This window comes from Temnothorax longispinosus, chromosome 11 (genome assembly GCF_030848805.1).
Source record: "Temnothorax longispinosus isolate EJ_2023e chromosome 11, Tlon_JGU_v1, whole genome shotgun sequence".
Lineage (NCBI taxonomy): Eukaryota > Metazoa > Arthropoda > Insecta > Hymenoptera > Formicidae > Temnothorax > Temnothorax longispinosus.
The window spans coordinates 16241577-16258456 of NC_092368.1; the positions used below are offsets into that span (position 1 = coordinate 16241577).

Consider the following 16880-nt stretch of genomic DNA (forward strand, 5'->3'; position numbering starts at 1 on the left):
TGTTTAACATGTTATTTAAACAATAAGTAATCTATGCATCATCGAACATTATTCACATTTCGTCAGAAATACCGGAAATTTATGTTTTGTTTGCAATTTTATTTTTAGTTACTATATATTATTCAGTTTGAGCATAATTTTTAGGACGCTACGGAAAATTAACAATAAAATTTTGAAGATCTTGATTTTATACCTATGAAAAAATAAACATTGTGTATATTGCGTAATAAACTAAATAATATTGCTTTTTGTCGTTTAAGGGAATCCTAAAGCCGTCTGTAATACGTTTCTCTCTGGTAATACCGACAATCGTACTTTTCGCTTTATTTTTTATTGGCTTTATGGATTTGAAAAAATCTTGCACAGAATTAAAGTATGTGCTCTACTTTGTGGACAACCACCGATTTTGTAACAAAATAAGTAAATAAGATAATAAACAAAAATCCACTTTAACAATATTTGCTTCGTATAAAAATTCTACAACTTGATGTTACAAAATGAGGGTGCAGGTCTATTCAGTAGACGTCAAGGAATATCATGCCGTTTGTAGAATTAGGCTGACAATGAGACTCCAAACAAAAAAGTTAAGCGAAAAGTACGATTACGTGAACGTAATGTATGTATGTATATGACACCGGACCAGCAGTATTGCGTGTAGCGAGAGATGGCGCAGCAATCGAAACAAGGACAGATATAGATATTTGATTAGAAATGTTGACATTACCGACATCGAGGAAGTTCGGGCTTCGCTTTAGGATCCCCTTAACAGCTCATTGTCAGTATAAACTATAAATAATAATGTTTCTGTATTAGCATCATGTCACTATACAGTTAATGAATAAATTAGAACTGAAATGTAGCCAATCTAATCTAATTAAAAACTATTTTTTATTTTTGTAGGACTGTTTGCAAAAATAGTTTAAAGAAGATAATCAATTAATCAATCAATTTATAATCTATACATTTTTATATTGTTTACATGAAAAAGGTTCGTGTAAACAATGTGTAAACAATCCATGTGAACATAATCTTGAAATTTACCGCATAAGCTTGATTAATAATACACTTTCAATGGAAATACCTACTTATAATTTTCTCAAAATAATTTCAGCGATACAGACAAATAGAATTATTAACAGCTAGTTCATTAACTAATAATTTCAAAATAATTTTATACATATATAGCGATTATAGAATAATAGAATTTATTTTATCATACACTTTGTACATTCTGTTTACCTCCCTTTTTGTTTTTGCTTTTTAGAATATTTTTTTTCTTATCAGCTTTTGCAATAATACGCTTTAGGGGTTTTTTCACCATTGGTTGCTTCTTCACCAACTCATTCTCGTCCATTGGCTCGATCACTTGTCCGAGCTTGGTCTTCACTGTCGGTTGAATGAGCCGCAAATGAGCGTTCATCGGGACGAAAGTCCTGCTGATGGGAGCTCTGATGCTCGCTTCAAAGTCCTTGATTCTAGTAAACGGATAGGGTAGCTCCTTGACAAGGTGTTTCTTCAATTTTTCATTTTCGTGCTCGAATACTATGACTTTCCCCTGGTTTTCGGGCTTACGTGACACTACCTTGGGAACAGTCAGAATAAATCGGCTCTTCTTACGAGCCTGTTTATTCTTCTTAACGTTCGGTCCTCCCCAATTTCCCCATCCAGGTAGACTCAGATCAATATCTTGCGGCTGCGACTTTTTCATCTAAAATTATTTTGCATATAATAGATTATTACAACAGTTTTTGCCGATTCTTCATAGAAACGCAATGTTATTCGAAATCTGTTATGCATGATCCGTCCTAGACTTTGAGACCACATTTTTTCAAAAACGCAATGTGACAGATTGCGCAAACGTTTTTATATACATATAAAAAGTATAGTTTTTATTTAAAACTCTAATTACGTACCTCCTCTTCCTGCTCCTTCCTAAATTCTTCGACAACGTCATCGTCCGCAAATGCCTCGCTCATTATTTTGTGAGTCTCCTCTTCCTGTTCGCTATCTTCATCCCCGCCTGTAGTTAAATCTGGCAGCTGCGTCTTTAAGTATTTAGGCTTTATGTTTACGTATTTTTTCGGGTCTATCTCCGCTTCGTGGCTAATGCCAGCTGGTTCCTGTGTTGTATTATTTGCTATTGTCTTCAAACTCGTCAGATTGCTATTTTTCTGTGCATTTTCCCTGGAAGTCGTTTCCTCTAATGGAGAATCCAAAATAGGTTTCCGTTTGGGGTTTTCAAATTCGAGGTTTGGCGAATAATCTTCATTCTCCTCTTCATCCTCCTTCTGCTTTTCCATCTTCTTGTTTGCCTTGCATTTCTTCTTGACTTCTTGCTTCTTTAGATTCAGCTTTGACTTTTTCTTTTTTGATCCCTCGGAATCATTTACGTCTTGTGATTTAAATTTTTTATTATTGTGTTTGCTCGTAGCATCTACAGAATCGGATATCGGACTTTCTTTATTCTTTTTCCTTTTACGAGTTTTATCTTTTACATCATTTGTATTTGCTAATAAATTACTGCTTTTTTCATTGCTGCAGGATTTGCTGTTTATATTACTTGTATTTGCGTGTGAAATGTCGCTTTTCTTATTACCATGTAATTTACTTTTGGTATCACTTGTATTTACTTGCAAAGTATTGTTTTTTTCATTGCTGCAAGATTTACTTTTTTTACTTTGATCATTTATATTTGCAACTAAACTACCGCTTCTCTTATTTTTACGTAATTTACTTTTGGTATCACTTACATTTGCTTGCAAAGTACTACTTTTCTCATTACTGCATAACTTGTTTTTCATATCACTTCTATTTGCTTGTGAATTTTCATCATTCTTTTCATCATGACATGACGTCTCTTTTTCCTCTTCCGAAATTCCATCTCTCTCTATTTCCTCTTTTTTCGTCTGTTGTTTTTTATCATAGAATTCCCGACAACGCTTAAGGAAGTTATCAATTTCAGGTTCAGTCTTTATGTTACCTTCTTTGTTTTTTAATAGTATCTCGTCTTCTTCATCTTCTTTATCTTCCACATTTTCTACATATTCCTCATTTTCCTCATCTTCTTCATCTTCTTCATCACTGTCCGTTCTTTTAACTTTTTGCGTCAATTCTCTATTAATGGCCAATTGTTCAGCAAGAACCTGTCGTGTCTAACAAAAAAAAGTTTGTTATATATAATTGTTCTTAATCATTTAGATAGTTTTAATATTCAAATGCTTGTAATATTTATTTAGTTATTTTGAAAGATATTTTGATATACATTTTCATTAAAATAATTTCTATTAAAAATCGATGTTTTGTTTTTTATCCAGATTTTAAGTCAAAATACTCACTTCCTTGTTATATTTAGCTTTGATCTGTTTATTCCTAGCCCATTGACCCGTGTTTTTATGTCTCAACGACATTCTCTCTTCAGCCCGAGTTTTGTCTAATTGTTCCAACTTCGCCAGGGCCTCCTGTGGATTACTATCCTTCAACTTTTCGAAATCCTTTAACTGCTGCTTAATCTTATCCTTCCGCTGGATCCGATGGAACTTCTTGCTCTTTATTTTACGCTGACGATGTGCCTTCGCCTCTTTGTATGACTGAAAGTGCAAAAAAGTTAAAAATAATTTTCCATTAAATCTGTTTCTTATCCTCTTTATTTATATTGATATAATCTCTTAGTAACCGCATAACTTTCTGTACCTGTTGAGCTCTGAGCCTGGCAGCTTCCTTCCTCCTCAAGATCACCTCTTCCAGTGTCATTTTGTATTTATTACCCTTCTCCTCTTCCTTTTCAGCTGGATACAGCAATGTTGGATCTACTTCTTCAAACTTCTTCATCAAATCGGATTTTGTACTAAAACCACTCAGAAATGCAGGAATCTTTGAAGCTCGAGAATCCTTTACTGCTGTTAGACGTTTTAATGGAAAGGACAGTTGTTCTGCTGTCCTGTTCCTAGCTACTATACTGTCCCATTTTCTCAAGTCTTCCTTAACCTTGTCATAACCGACTGTCCTTTTTATCTATAAGAGATTTAACAAAGTTCCTTTTATTTTCCATGAGACGCCAGATAATTTTGTTAGCAGATCTTATAATAAAAATAAATAGCCAAAAATAAATAAAATGGACAAAAATAGGTAATATTAAAACTAATAAAGTGAGGTTACAATTTGGGCAATTGAGAGTACAATATGGTCCGTCATTGACTTTGTAAATTATTAAATAAATTATAACTTATAAGTTTAAACACCAATAACCATATTACACTCTCAATTGTCCAAATTGTTACTCCACTTTATCGGTTTCATTATCGAGAGTCCTAGATTTATTATTTTTATATAGTGATATTAAAAAGATAAATAAATATTAAAAAATAACAATTTCTTATATTTGGATATCAGAAAAAGATCAATATTAATTGATTAATTTGTAATTCCTTTTTCTAGTTACTTGAGATTCAGTGGCATTAAACCAAAAAATTATTACTATAGAGATTAATTAAATCTAAAAACGTCAGAAAATTAATCAATTTCTTAACAAAAAGGCATCAAACATCGATTTTTGCCCCAACAAAAAGTATAAAGATAATTGAAATTATTAATAATGGTAAAATTCAATTAAAAAGATATTAACTTAAACTTGCACAAAGCAAATTACCCTCTCAGCTGCTGGTTTCTCCAATGGCTTAGGAAGAACTTTGTTCTTTTGCTGGATGTACCGAAGCTTCTTAATAATATTGCCCTGATCTCCTTTTCGCTCCAACGACTTGATCAGGTCTTGCGTGGACACCGCATCTTTATCTGTTGCTCCGCTTTTTACGAGATGGTACTCCGATACCTCTAGACTAGGCTCGCTTCGTTCCGCCTTTTTCACTCTATCAATGAGGAAAAATACAATGAGAATTGTAACGATATACAAAAGTAAGATCGGAATCTCAAGCATTCTTATGACAACTTCGTCATTATTCCTCACCTTTGCCCCTTATCGAGCCGCGTCACGGCCTCGATAAGCTTCGAATGATGTTTGGCGATTTCCTGATCGCTGTCATATAAATTGTGATCTACTTCCGCGTCGCTCATCTTCGCGGCCGCATGAATCCTTTTTATTATTGTGATACAAGCTGACTGAGCTGACTCCAGCTTCAGCAAACCCACGTGGTATCACTCGTATCACGACTCCACAAGAGGAAGGAATGGACGATGATTCTCGATTAATCGAAAAAAATCGATAGTTTTTTCAATCAATCGATATTTTTTAATTAAACGATATTTGAATTCTAGCTCTAGCTGTTTTCTCAACATTGATAAACTGACACGTCTTTTAAAAATATAATTATATATATATATATATATATATATATATATATATTTATTAATATAATAATAACCTATAGCTGATATACCAACTGAACTAACTCTTATAAATTAGAGCAAGAGAAATTAACAGATTAAAAATAAGGGGAGCTATATATATTTCAGACTATAACTACGGGAAAAACTTTTAAATTGTTATCGATAAATATTAATAATAGATATATATATACACAATAAATTCTTTAACAATAAATTCTTTAAAATCATAACCGCGCGACAACAAAGCGGTTATAAACTATAATGGGATGGATTCGTCCGGAACACGGTGAAAATCTTTCACCGTGGCTCTAGTAGCCGGAGTTTAGTCCAAAATTGTTCTTGCGGCCCCGTACGCATGTGTCGCCCGGGTCGTTCGGGTCTCCTTCGCCAGGTGTCTCCGCGGTTGACCGCGAATCACGACGCGCAACGAGTCGCGGAACACGCCGCGCCACTTTCGCGGTCGTGAAAACAATCGGGCGAGCGAGTGGCGAGTGCGGTGCAAACAAACAGCTGATATCGGTTTTCTGCGGTATCGTCCCTCGCGTACGGGGAGCACATGTCCGCCGTTCGACGATCACGCTACGGGTAAAATCGGCATTACTCCGACGTCTCCGACGATATTCTCCCGGGCGGGTAGCGGACGCGAAGTCGAGAAAGAGAGAGAGAGAGAGAGAAGGGCACGTGGCACGTGGGCACGCCGGCGACAGGACGCTCCGTTCCCCCCGGGTTCGCGTGCGATGAACAGCGGCCGGCGATAACCGGCGTATCCCCCTCATCGTCCACGTCGTCGCCGTGGTTGTCGTCGTTGTCGTTTACCCGCGAAGAGAAACATGGCCGATCGCGATAGCGCGTCCGAGAGTGATTCGAGCTCAATCGACGGCGGGCCGATCATGATGCCGCCGTCGCCGGTCACGCGCGAGCAGCTGCAGAAGCGCATCGAGTCCCTGCAGCAGCACAACCGCGTGCTCAAGGTCGAGCTCGAGACGTACAAGCTGCGAGTGAAGGCCCTGCAGGAGGAGAACCGCAGCCTGCGTCAGGCATCTGTCATCATTGTGAGAGTCGATTCCCTGTTTCTCAGTTTTTTTTTTATTGCAATCAGTATCAAATATTACATTCTACAATCCATGAGATGAGTTTAGTTATAAACGTTAATTGAAACACCAGTTGTTTTCTATTTTACATTTGTCCTTTCTATATTTGTTGAAAGTGAGAGCAGGTATCTTTTATGTTTGATTGTGAGACTCGCGTTCTCTATATTTGCAGCAAGCTAAAGCCGAGCAGGAAGAGGAATTCATAAGCAACACTCTACTGAAGAAGATTCAGGCTTTGAAGAAGGAGAAAGAAACTCTGGCTCACCACTACGAACAGGAGGAGGAATGTCTTACTAACGACTTGTCAAGAAAACTGAACCAGCTGCGGCAAGAGAAATGCAAGCTCGAGCAGACATTAGAGCAGGAACAGGAGTGCTTGGTGAATAAGCTGATGAGAAAGATCGAGAAGCTGGAAGCGGAGACGTTGGCCAAGCAGAGCAATTTGGAGCAGCTGCGACGTGAGAAGGTTGAGTTAGAGAACACTCTGGAGCAGGAACAGGAGGCGTTGGTGAACAAGCTGTGGAAACGAATGGATAAGCTCGAGGCCGAGAAAAGGATACTGCAGATCAAGTTGGATCAGCCTGTCTCGGACCCTACTTCACCCAGGGAGATCAACAATGGCGACACCGCCACGAACCTGAGCACGCACATTCAGACTCTGAGAAGCGAGGTCGCCAGATTAAAGCATACCTTGCTCATTTCACAGCAAGAACGTAAGGACGTCATCTTAGTTATCTTAGTTTCTAATCTGTACTGGACACGTATTATGGAATTTTTTGGAATGGATTCCAAATCGGAATTATTACGTTTTCCCCAGAAAACACAATAGAGATCTAGGAAATAACTAAACAATTCCGATTGGAATCTGTTCCGAAAAGTTCCATAATATGTGCTCTGAAAAGTTCATCAAATTCAGTCTCCTAAACTCGGTCGTTTTTAGATACGGAAAAAATGAAGCGATACGTTAACGAGGAAAAGCAAATACGCGAGGAGAATCTGAGATTGCAGAGAAAGCTGCAGCTGGAGGTGGAGCGTCGCGAGGCTTTGTGTAGACACCTTTCGGAGTCTGAGTCCAGGTAGGTTAAGTTTTGCTAATTATTTGTATAATATCTTGAAATGTATCCCTTTTTATTCCGTCAAATTTCATAATAATGGCATAACTGAATCTTATAGTTAGAATTGAAAGATATTTATTATTCCTAATCTCACAGACATGATTTTCGCAGCTTGGAGATGGAAGAGGAACGGCACTACAACGAAATCGTGATGTCTGGGGGAAACATAAGGACCCGTACGGTATCCAGTCCTGTGCCCTACAATCCTTCGCCTAGTTCCTCAAGGCCACTAAGTCCTGGTAAGTTGACAAGAGCTGTATAGTCAAAATTTATGTGAATAAATGGAACGTCTAACGAATATATCAATATAAAAATTTATAAGAATAGAATTGGCGTTTTCTCTCCAATGCATGTTTTATGTTTAGCGAATTTATGCGAGTGCATATTTTATCACTAGGTATTAACGTGCTAGGTTCGACGTCTAGAGAAGGCTTCAGCACAAACCGATGCTACGCTTGTGGCCAGCCGAGTGCCCCTCTGTTTGCGAGCTCGTCGCCTCCTGGGGTAAATTATTATGTAGGAAATCATTGCTGGATACTAATTGATTATTTCATTAAATAAGTAGGTGGGACATAATCTCCCTTGTCATTATGTGTTAAAGAAAGATTTTTCCTTACCATGAGACAATTTTACTTCAATTAGAATCTAGCATTGCTCAACGATTGTATCAATGATCGTGAGAAAACTCTTCTTGGCGTTTCTGAAGAATGATTGTTTTATCATGTTTTTTTCTTTATTTGTGTTTGCAAATGTTTGCTGAAACAGGGACATATTGTGGCATCATCTAGCAGACGCACCTCGGATCGTTTTGTTAAGCCGGCGATTCCCCCCACTATCGTGAGTGCCGGCGGGCCGCCGACCATCGCTCTCAATCCTACGCCGAATCCCGTCGCTGCGCCCCATCCAGGATCACCGATGGACATCGCGAAAACATAAGTCGCCAAGTTGAAGAGAGGGCTCTCCATAGAAACCCCTTTTATATAATCGCGCGCAAGGTACTTCTCTAAACGGTGCGTTCCAGCTAAGAGATATGCGGGAAACCCGTACTGGGGTTCGAGACACCATTGTCGGCGCTTTTTCTTCTCGGATGTTTCCGTTTGTTAACTACTTCAGCTCTAATGTATAACACACGGGCTACGGCTAAGAGAAAGAAAGGGAGATAGAAAGAAAGAAAGAGAGAGGGACGTGATTATTTCAATCTGAAAATGGGCAGATATAGAGTTAAACAACGCAATCGCGAAAGCGTCTCGCCTCTTGGTCGCGGAGTGATCCTTTTCGATACCTCGCTCCTTCGATGACTCCTCTCTTATGATGCCTGAAATATCATTCAGACCGTGCTCTTTGTCGTACTATGTAATTAATATCGTTTGAGTGTTCTACATAAGAAAATGGAAAAAAAAAAAAACATTGACATGTTGCTTCCATGTTCCAAGTAACCATAGTATAAATATTGAACGCGAACGCTGAACAGACATTTAGACCGGTATTCATAATCCATCTTAAGATTGTACTTAAGATGGTCTTAAATATAAGAACCGATTATGAATACACGGTCTTACACGGCATATTTGCGATATTACTGTAATCTTACTGTGCGTTTAAGAACATAAACGAAAGTAACTAGGGTGTAGTGTCGCGGTGTTCACACGATTTAACAGGTATTGCATTTGTTTAGCTTTGAGCCTGAGTAATCACTTAGCGCACGCAGTACTGGTAGAGGCGAAAGAATAACTCTAGAGGAAAGATTTTGTTAGTTCCTTCGGATGGGAGTTGTCTGATCTGAAAAGAAATACGAAATTAGGTAGAGTCAGACTCCGGGGAGATTTCAGCGATCGCGGAAACTTCGGTATCTAAGAAAGTTGGAATTTGATAATTGTAAATCTGTGACAATTCAAGGCCCTAAAGTTCCAAGTATTCAACAGTCCAACGATCTGAGAATCTAAACTTGCGGATCTAAATAGAGTGTACACTCTAAACGCTTAAGTATAACTAAGTGTCTATAAGTATAATACAAATACATATACATTATATATATATATATATATATATATATATATATATATATATATATATATATATATGTCGCAGGGATTTCGTGTAATTTTTTTTTTTTCCCCAAGTCACTAGAGAATCCACAAAAAAGAACAAGGATATTGTGAAGTGAAGAAAAATTATTAATATAAATATAAATATAAATTTATATTTACTTATATTTATAAATGTAATTTATGATATATTTATAAATATAAATTAATAAAAATTTTAACTTAGATATCACTGATAAAGCCCAAGATTTTGTAAAATTACTGAAATCTCGTAAGATTGTGTAATTTTTATTCATTCCACGTTGTCCCGGTTTTTTGTAATTCTCTATTTTTGCAAAAAAAAACGAATACACAAAATTCTTGCGACATATAGATACATAATACTAAATATTTTTGTTTAATGATCAATGTAAACCTACAAAATTGTATGTTGTTCACACAATATTTTTAGGATCTTATTCGTAAAATTCATGTAAAAAGCATCTAAAGAATTTTCGTGTTTTTAAATTCGTTAGTCCTTAAGCTCGGATGTCTCGGGAGTTTTCTGCTCTTAGAATCTTTGGATTTTGAAATCTTGGATTGCCGTACATGTAAGAAACACATCGCCTCAAGAACTTATGTCCCTTAATTATAAATCCCTTAGTCTTAGAATATTTTGCAGAAAAGTTGGATTATGGGAATTTTGATACACTGGAGCCGGAAAGCCTATTAAGATCTCGTAGTATCGAGCGCTGCGCATAAGAGACAGATCTTGCATTCAAGAGTTTATTTCCTAATAAATTGTTTTTTTTATACCAACGATGCACGTTTGCGTTAATCCGTTAATCTGTTACGTTACATCGGAGAGTTTGGCGTCTTTGTTCTACGAGGACGTTCCGGTAAATTGAACTTCTCAAATTTCGGAAGCTCGAAATCTTATTTCTAAAACTTCAATATCTTTAGTTGTAAAATTTAGAACTTTAACGCCTTCTTTTTTTTTCTTTAAGGCCTCGAGATATCTTTCGACGCCTACTTGCGAAGTTTCGAGGAAATCTCTTCGTTTCAGGCTTACGGAATCTGGAAGGCTTGGATCTTGAGATTTTGAAAAATTGTAGAGGTCAATACCGAAGGATCGTCTGGTTTTTTTTGTTTGAAGATTCTTGATGTACGCTGGTTACCATGAATTATGATGCGAGAAGCGAAGGAAACGTGAGAGAAACGTACGAGATCGACCGTCGCTTGTTACAAGATTCATTTCAAGTCCATATCCATGCGCGGGTGATTCCCTCGCGCACTTCTTTTTCCTCCGATCTCGTAATGCAAGGTGACTGTCGCTACATGCCCTGAGAACCCTTGTTTATAACAGGTGTATTATACATTAAACGATATGCGAGAATCAGGTGAAAGCGTTGTTTATTATGTTGTATCGAACGGTGTTTATACATATAAAATACACGTGTGTGTATACGTATCGCTCGATATATATATACATAAGTGGTCGTATATGGTATAGAATTTTATGATAACGTAAAAGATTCTTATTGAATAATTGTAATTACGCAGATATGCTTCACGGCTATATAGTATGTATTTTACTCAAGCTTTTATGAAATACAGTCACGTTTTTGCTATTAAACATTGTCTACTCCTTTGCGCAAGCCTTTAATTGTGAAACGCGTAATTGCGTGTGATCAATATATTTATAAGAATAATTGAATTTGCGCGCGCCGCTCGGTGATACCGTCGGTAATGCAGAAATCTGACGTATCGCCGAGTCGGGGATTCGTGTCTCGACTAAAGAATCCAGGTCGAGACCTGCGTTATCGACCACATCGCTGATTAGCGCGGAAACGAACCTATTTTTGGATGCGTCTCATTGGTGGCATTGGTGCACGTGCTAAAGATCAAGCCGATCAAGCGGTTTCACAATGTGTCAAAAAATGTCTCCCGTCGATCGTTACATTCGTTACGCCTTTTAAAACGCCGAGGACGCTTTATCACCCACGTTGGAAAATGCCGTAAGTGATATATCTCTCAAGTTTCTCTTGATTTTCCCAAAATGGTGGCTTATCAGCGCCTCGCAAATTTTTCATCTTGTCAATAAGTATTAATCATTATTTGCAGAATGTAAATAAAATTCGTTCCGTTTCCCGTTGCGTCAACATCGTTGATTTCTCCGCTGCTCGTTCGCACGCGATTGGAGCGGGTCTATGAGGCGGATCTGTCGTGTCGGTCGTAGCAATCACGTCGCATCGCAATGAATTCACGCAGAGGGAAGAACGAGGAGGTATTGGCGGAGGTTCTAGACTTGTTCCTCCTGCCGGATTACAACGTCGTCTCGACAACCTATTTAGATCATTTGCTCACCCACATTGCGGAGAACACGAAAGAATGTAAGGAAAGGACGCTCGGCTTTCTCACCTAGTCGCTCCGATTACATCTACTTTGCTAACGGTTACGTCTACTTTGCTTCCTGGATCTCACAGGTGCCACGGTCGATTACGAGTACTGCGAGGTCTTTCAAAAATGGATACCGAAGGCTTTAGCGATATGGGAGTCGGGACAGAAGGCTTCGCAACCTGTAATCACGTTTACGCTGAAACTGGTAGGGATTATCTCGCGGCACGAACTGCGTTATCACTACTGGCAATGTCAGGACGTATACAACCGACTCTACAAAGTCCTGCAATTGCACCGAGAAGATTTGCCGGCGTCCATTAAAATGGCATATACCACAATGTTGTCGAACTTGATCGTTCATCGAAGCGGCAGACAGTGGGTAATACAGTTTGGTAAGACAAAACTATAATATTAATGCTTAGTGTCTATTTAGAATTGTGTTATAGAAAGCAAAAGAATAAAAGCGTTACTTTTCGGAACATTTATATTTTTGCGAATCATAATATACATGTAAATAAATGTATAATAATTTTGAAGCTTATTAAGATTTATATGTTAAGAATTTACAAATAATATAGCTACCAAATTACTACTCTCTTCCTAAACGCGATAGGTGTATGGAAGGACGTTGTGAAATACGCACATTGGAATCAGACGATGTACGTTACGAGGGAGAGTCAGAAATTCTTGTGGACCTTGCTGCTGCATGAACAAAAAAACACTGAGACGTGCAAAGAGATCATTCTGACAGTCGCTGCTCCCCTGATGAGCAATATTCTGAATGTACAAATGCACCAGGCCCTGGAGGAGACGTATCTGGAGCAGAACAAACTGTTGTGCTCTACGTTGGACTTATTGACCAGCATCATGGAGAACACTCTGTTTGCGAGTTTGGACAACAGCATTCCTGAGTTGATCGAGAGACTCGTAGACCTCGAGATGCGGGTGAAGGCGTTGTTCGAGGCCTGTATCAGCACTAGATTTCTTCAACATGTGCACAAGCTGCTGCTATTGTCACTGTTTTTGAAGCTGAAGCAAGGAATTAAGGAGAACACCACAATGATCGACATTGACGCATGGCACAAGTTCTGCTATGGTCTGTGCTACATTTCTATGATGTTGTTGTCGAAGAAGGACATTATAGAGCTGGTGAAGAACAACAAGTTCTCTATGACATACTGGAAAAAGTTGCTTACATTGCGTGAATTTGTTCTGCCGGAGGAGCACAAGTTTGAGCACCAAGCCATCGCATTAATGGTAAGTCAGTCACAGCTCGTGCATTTAATATGCATGTGTAGTTGGATACTAATATTAAAAGCAAACTGATTTTAATTCATTGACAGATAATACCACTGTGCGTCTGTATAAAGAAGAATCATTTGAATCACGATCTCTTCGATATGTTTGTTAGTAAAATTTTCGACGTAACGTGTACCACTGTACAAAGATTAGCTTACAGCATGAGAGACATTATACGGAAGGGGGATCTTCCAATGGAGCAGATTTGTAAAGTTTCTATCGATATACTCCTTGAAATATCAGACATAATGGATAGAGTGAGTATATACGATTTATTAAATTAAATTAAATCTTGATTAACTTTTGTAATTGTAATTGTACTTTTTTATCAGGATGTAGCTGTGATTGCTTTCCAAGCCTTATGCCACGTCTTGAAAAGTTACATGCCGGACATGTGCGGGCAAGCGAGGAATTGCACGTCATCAGACATAAACAGCACCTCTCCTTCGGAGAATCCGCGAAAGTTTCTATATAAATCGATATTGGACGGTGATCCTATAGTCAACTATCCTATTCTACTGGCGTCGCTGCTCGATGGCTTGGCTGTCATGACAGAAAAATTCAAACTGAAATGGCAGGAATGCGTGGAAACGATATGTGTGTTATCCCTCGCACAGGAGATTCTCAATCATCCTGGGATACTACCGACGGTAAAAGATTGATTGCTGAAATCAGAGTAATGAATTAATTGTTTGCGTGAGAAAAATTCAGTCGTAATAGTTGTTACTTGGAAAAGAAACTGGAAAACGATGATGAATTTTGATTTCTATTTAGATCTGTGTGAAGGCATTGAAACTGTGCAAACTCGCCATCCATAACTTTATGCCGCCTAATTTGGCGCTACTCGTGGATTCGGACAGCCATATGAACGAGATCGGACCTACGCTCTTCAAAAGATTGCATGACCCCAATTGGGAAGTGAGAGATAGTGTTCTCGAGGTTCTCAACACCATCGCGACTATTTCTGAATACAGTAAGCGAATCAGAGTATTGATATAGATAGCCTCTTCAAGTTTCACAATTATTTGTTTCGACTAATACAGCTAAAACAACATACATACATAACAACATACATAATTAACGTATAATAAAATATATAAAAATACGCAAATTTTCGCAGAATATCCGGCATTCCAAGACTTTCTGTTGATTAACGAGTTTCCGAAAGTGGCAGTCGATATCATTAAAACAGATGATGAGAGCTACGTGCGAGCGTCAGCGTTAACATTCGTCGCGACTATGATACGCATCAACAAGCTATGGGAGCAGCAACTGTCGCAAGTAAATTTATCCGTACGTATAATTATTACTTTTTCCTTACTCGCTTTTCGAATATGGTTGAAGAAGATGAGTTATATGAGTTAACCGATTTTTATAGGAAACGGCGATTGATCTACTCAGGAACGAAAGCGAGGCAATAGTCAGGAGAGAGGCTGTGACTCTAATCAAGGAGTTATATGTTCATCAGAACTGGTCGTACGTAGGGTTTATAAATCTGTAATACTTGATATACATTGTAGAATAGTTAATGTCATGCAATTTGCAGGAAAGAGGTCATCAATTCGATGTTGCGAGCAATGTGTATAGCGGCCGTGTTTGATCTGCACTGGGAAGTGAAGACAAACGCATTATCTTTCTGGGACCACTTCGTCAAATCACACTTGACTGATCAGGGAATGCTTGACAACTGCTTCCCAAACGTGACGTTTTCCAAGGAGCATAGGAAGATCGTGGCATTGAACGAAACCGAGATTAAGCGGAGGCTTAATAAGGCACTGGATGAACTAGCGAGACAAAGTTGCCTAGGTGTAAGTAATTAGTTAGAATTCTGATGTTGGGCACGAGCTTTACATTCTTAAATCTATCAGTCCATAAGCAATTAAATGAATAAATGAATAAATATAATTCATAAATTATTAATAAGTAAATATTGATAGCTTGAGTGATTTTTTCCCTTAAACTTTTAGGTGCTTCTGGTTACTCTAAAAGATGATAGCGACTTTGAGGTGTGCAAAGTGTCTGCCGCGATAATCGGCAAATTGAAAACCTGCCTGCTCAAGTACAAGTTAGACGAACCGTCGTCACCGGTGGAAAACCACTCCGTAATAGATACCGTCTATGTTAAAGAAACACCGTCCATTCTCTCATCTATCTACGATGAGAAAATGCAAAATGTCTCAAACATTATTGAGGAAATCGTGGATACAAACGATGCCAATCTGCTCGCAACCATTTACAAGAACTCCATGAACATGGACACCGAGATGGTAAAAGAGGAGGAGAAAGAAGAGAAGAAGACACTGCGTTACATCTCGTCGGTAACGCGCCAAGATTTCCTCCACGCGATCTTCAACTGGGACATCGACGCTTACATCGAGGAGAAGAATCGCTGGCTGAAAACGTATACCAGTAGTTTTGAGTCGATTCTAGACGACATACTGACGATGTACAAGCAGAATGACGTCAATTCGATGGACTGCTACTAAATTTGTAGCAATGTTTCACGCGTGTCTTAACACATTAAAAGGTCGATCTAAAATTAGATGTTATAAAGACTAAACGACTGATCTTTTAAAGAAAGGCTAAATGGGTCTTTTTAAGAAAGGTTTATTATAAAAAAGATTTTATGTTCTTAAATGTACAGATATCAATTATCCTTTATAGTCTATAGTCATCCATTTCGTAAATTATTACATCTATTTCCAAAACCCTAATTTTATCTGCGCAAAATATCGCTGGCCAATAATGTGTTAAGCAGCATATGGCATGTGTTCTCTTTTTACATTGGGAGATATGTTGATTGTATAATTGTTACATATTGCATATATATGGAATGCAAGTTGATGTATATATTCGAATACGTCCCTGAGATGGTTAATCGAGTGTATAGGGGATTTATTTTTAATTTCTATGAAGTAGTCCTTTAAACAGGCAAAAATTCTTACAAATTGAATATTCTGTTGTACTTTTTCTTATGTATATTTTTTAATCTGTTCTTTTATTCTAGTGTTTTTTCTTCCACATATATATTTCTCTTATTTCTTCTTTGAATAGCAAGCAAGAGGCTGTGTAACGCTCTTGTTCTTATTCTAAGTAAATTCTATTACACATAAAATGGCACATACTTAATGGCACTGACATTTTGTATATCGTTAATGTAAATAATAAAACAGGAAGCGAAAGAAAATTTACACGTACCTCAATGAATAAGTATGCGAACTTTACACATGAAAGTGACGTATACTGGACTTTTCCTCTCTTTTTTTCCCATTTTAATAGATATTTGTTTCTTTTTGGGAAAGTGTCAAATGGTTTCTTTTTATTTCTTCTACTACATGTTCGTTTTTCGAAGACATTACAATGTATTATTAAGTTATTTTAGATTTGTTTATGTTTTAGGTTTTTTTATTAGAATAACGTTTTTTCATTCAAAATTTCATATATATGAGGTGGCAGGACTGAAAACAAATAGATTTAAACAGGTGTTTTAAATTTATCCAGATTTTTCCCGTCAGAACAAAAATGTTCTTAAAAATCGATCAATCGCATATGTCTAACAATATAAGTACAAACGTATAAAAACCGGACACAAAGCCGTAACAAGGTGTTTG

The 16880-nt window shown here is 37.7% G+C and overlaps 3 protein-coding genes across 6 annotated transcripts; 2 read left to right on the plus strand and 1 right to left on the minus strand.

Moving 5' to 3' along the window:
• Positions 1 to 1182: 1182 nt before the first annotated feature.
• On the minus strand, positions 1183 to 5282 carry LOC139821976 (U3 small nucleolar RNA-associated protein 14 homolog A). Its single transcript, XM_071793443.1, has 6 exons — positions 4961 to 5282; positions 4646 to 4862; positions 3691 to 4011; positions 3336 to 3587; positions 1914 to 3152; positions 1183 to 1708 (listed from the first exon to the last, which is right to left on the minus strand). The coding sequence occupies exons 1-6, from the start codon at positions 5065 to 5067 to the stop codon at positions 1214 to 1216; spliced, it is 2631 nt and encodes an 876-aa protein (XP_071649544.1). The 5' UTR covers positions 5068 to 5282; the 3' UTR covers positions 1183 to 1213.
• A 456-nt stretch (positions 5283 to 5738) lies between these two features.
• Positions 5739 to 11206, plus strand: LOC139821981 (coiled-coil domain-containing protein 6). 4 transcript variants are annotated; one of them, XM_071793456.1, is made up of 6 exons: positions 5739 to 6392; positions 6604 to 7144; positions 7372 to 7507; positions 7643 to 7785; positions 7944 to 8050; positions 8312 to 11206. In XM_071793456.1, the coding sequence occupies exons 1-6, from the start codon at positions 6171 to 6173 to the stop codon at positions 8480 to 8482; spliced, it is 1320 nt and encodes a 439-aa protein (XP_071649557.1). In that variant the 5' UTR covers positions 5739 to 6170; the 3' UTR covers positions 8483 to 11206. The 4 variants fall into 4 exon arrangements, with proteins under 4 accessions (XP_071649557.1, XP_071649559.1, XP_071649558.1 ...); XM_071793458.1 differs by having other exon boundaries at positions 7959 to 8050; XM_071793457.1 differs by having other exon boundaries at positions 5740 to 6392; positions 7658 to 7785.
• A 193-nt stretch (positions 11207 to 11399) lies between these two features.
• LOC139821975 (uncharacterized) lies at positions 11400 to 16460 on the plus strand. Its single transcript, XM_071793442.1, has 11 exons — positions 11400 to 11588; positions 11695 to 11963; positions 12057 to 12362; positions 12584 to 13227; positions 13314 to 13526; positions 13602 to 13919; positions 14044 to 14242; positions 14390 to 14562; positions 14648 to 14745; positions 14816 to 15077; positions 15237 to 16460. Exons 2-11 carry the CDS (start codon positions 11828 to 11830, stop codon positions 15753 to 15755), a joined length of 2868 nt encoding a protein of 955 aa, XP_071649543.1. The 5' UTR covers positions 11400 to 11588; positions 11695 to 11827; the 3' UTR covers positions 15756 to 16460.
• Positions 16461 to 16880: the final 420 nt, after the last annotated feature.

Bases quoted from the DNA above. Each gene is read 5' to 3' on its own strand.
- LOC139821975 (XM_071793442.1), top strand. From the start codon at position 11,828: ATGAATTCACGCAGAGGGAAGAACGAGGAGGTATTGGCGGAGGTTCTA. The intron at 13,228-13,313 runs GTAAGTCAGTCA...ATTCATTGACAG, and splicing joins ACCAAGCCATCGCATTAATG to ATAATACCACTGTGCGTCTG. The intron at 14,746-14,815 runs GTACGTAGGGTT...TGCAATTTGCAG, and splicing joins TATGTTCATCAGAACTGGTC to GAAAGAGGTCATCAATTCGA.
- LOC139821976 (XM_071793443.1), bottom strand. From the start codon at position 5,067: ATGAGCGACGCGGAAGTAGATCACAATTTATATGACAGCGATCAGGAA. The intron at 4,863-4,960 runs GTGAGGAATAAT...CCTCATTGATAG, and splicing joins CGGCTCGATAAGGGGCAAAG to AGTGAAAAAGGCGGAACGAA. The intron at 1,709-1,913 runs GTACGTAATTAG...AAATAATTTTAG, and splicing joins GGAAGGAGCAGGAAGAGGAG to ATGAAAAAGTCGCAGCCGCA.
- LOC139821981 (XM_071793456.1), top strand. From the start codon at position 6,171: ATGGCCGATCGCGATAGCGCGTCCGAGAGTGATTCGAGCTCAATCGAC. The intron at 6,393-6,603 runs GTGAGAGTCGAT...CTATATTTGCAG, and splicing joins GTCAGGCATCTGTCATCATT to CAAGCTAAAGCCGAGCAGGA. The intron at 7,145-7,371 runs GTAAGGACGTCA...GGTCGTTTTTAG, and splicing joins GCTCATTTCACAGCAAGAAC to ATACGGAAAAAATGAAGCGA.